The following is a 1,538-nucleotide window of genomic DNA, read 5'->3' on the forward strand; positions in this document are numbered from 1 at the left end:
CCCCAGCCCAGGTAACACACAGCCCAAGGACCCTACAGCATAGAATCCTCACAGTCGCAGGGACCCCACAAGCCCAGGGCCCCCACAGCTCAGGGAACCCGCAGCCCAGGGGCCCCCACAGCCCAGGAACCCGCAGCCCAGGGACCCCACAGCCTAGGGACCCCACAGCCCAGGGACCCCACAGCCTAGGAACCCCACAGCCCAGGAACCCGCAGCCCAGGGACCCCACAGCCTAGGAACCCCACAGCCCAGGAACCCACAGCCCTGGTACCCCAGCGCAGCTTCCAGCCCCAAACGTTGCCCTTTTCCATCTCTCCGGGGATGGTGCCCTAGGAGAGCCTGACCACAAGCTCCAAACGCTGCCCCCACACCTTGGTCCAGGGAAAGGCTATGGCAGAGGGCCTCCCTCCAAGGCCAGGGCCACCTCCCCCGCCACTGCCCAGCCCTCTCCCACCCTCCCCGCGTCCCTGCCCCTCAGACGAGTGGCGCCGTCTCTCACCTCACTCCTCAGAGGCTCGTTCCTGCTACCCGGCTACCTCAAGCCAGTGTTGTGCGACCCACTTTGCAGGAAGCCTCATTTAGGAAAGCTAACCATGTGTGCGGAGCGCGTGTGAGATGCGGAGAGGGAAGGAACCCTAAACCGAGTCGGTCCACTCCACCCACTGGAGGACCTCGTGACGCCACCAGGCACAGTGGGCAGCGCCATGGGCAGCCTGCTGCCCAGCCTTTCCCAGCAGCCGCCCGGGGCCATCTGGCAATGCCAAGGCATGGTGGGATGCCCAAGGTGAGGGGCTTCCCTGGTCTGTGTCCCCTAACTGGATGCCACCTCAACAGGAAGCAGGAAGACTGATTCCCACGGGCCCAGACCTAGGGCAGGCGGAGCAGCGCTTACCACGTTCCAGAAGAGCGGGTTGAAAACGATGGCGAGGACGGCGGCCACAAAGCAGGGCTCCGAGGGGTCCACGTAGCCCAGCAGTCGGGCCATCACGCAGAGGTCTGCCTGCAGGGACAGAACCAGCGTCAGCTGAGGCCCCCCCGCCCCGCCCGCCGCCTGCCGCCCACACGGGAGAAGTCACCCTCTGGGAACACACTGGGAGGCTCGGCACATGGAGTCCTGCAGAGGTTGCTACAGTGCGAGCTCATAAACTGGAGATAAAGAGCCGAAACCCAATCAGCTGTGCCGGACTCGGGCTCCGGCGAGCCACCGGGGAGTGCGCAGGGTGCTGGGCCGGGGCTGGGCCTGCAGAGGCCAGAAGCCCAGAGCACCCGAGGGGCTGAGGGGCCGCCGTGGGAAGAGATAGACACAAAGCCTCGCCGCAGTCGGGTAGATGACACCCCACAACCCGATGGGCCTCTTCTCAACAGACTGAGCGACAGTCCTGAGTGTCGATGAGGCTGTGAGCTGAACAGGTAGGTGGGCTCCCACGTGACTCTAGAGAAACTCACACGTGCGAGCGCAGTGCGTGAGCAAAGATCTTCCCGTCCGCACACTTGCAATGAAAATGTGTCCATCTCCTGCATGGATAAATAAAATGTGG

At 64.2% G+C, this 1,538-nt stretch overlaps 1 protein-coding gene across 2 annotated transcripts in view; it reads right to left on the minus strand.

The window, feature by feature from the left end:
* Positions 1-1,538, minus strand: part of LOC102423762 (phosphatidylethanolamine N-methyltransferase-like) — a 36,336-nt gene that overhangs the window by 33,598 nt on the left and 1,200 nt on the right. Inside the window, exons 1-2 of one of the 2 annotated variants that reach the window (XM_014449592.2) lie at positions 1,447-1,513; positions 893-1,000 (exon numbers count right to left, since the gene is read on the minus strand). In XM_014449592.2, the coding sequence (XP_014305078.2) occupies positions 893-1,000; positions 1,447-1,512 (174 nt within the window). In that variant the 5' untranslated portion in view covers position 1,513. Of the gene's footprint in view, positions 1-892; positions 1,001-1,446; positions 1,514-1,538 lie in introns of those variants that run through there. The other variant, XM_023748314.1, reaches the window with a different exon arrangement.

The sequence above is a fragment of the Myotis lucifugus genome, unplaced genomic scaffold (genome assembly GCF_000147115.1).
Source record: "Myotis lucifugus unplaced genomic scaffold, Myoluc2.0 scaffold_1264, whole genome shotgun sequence".
Lineage (NCBI taxonomy): Eukaryota > Metazoa > Chordata > Mammalia > Chiroptera > Vespertilionidae > Myotis > Myotis lucifugus.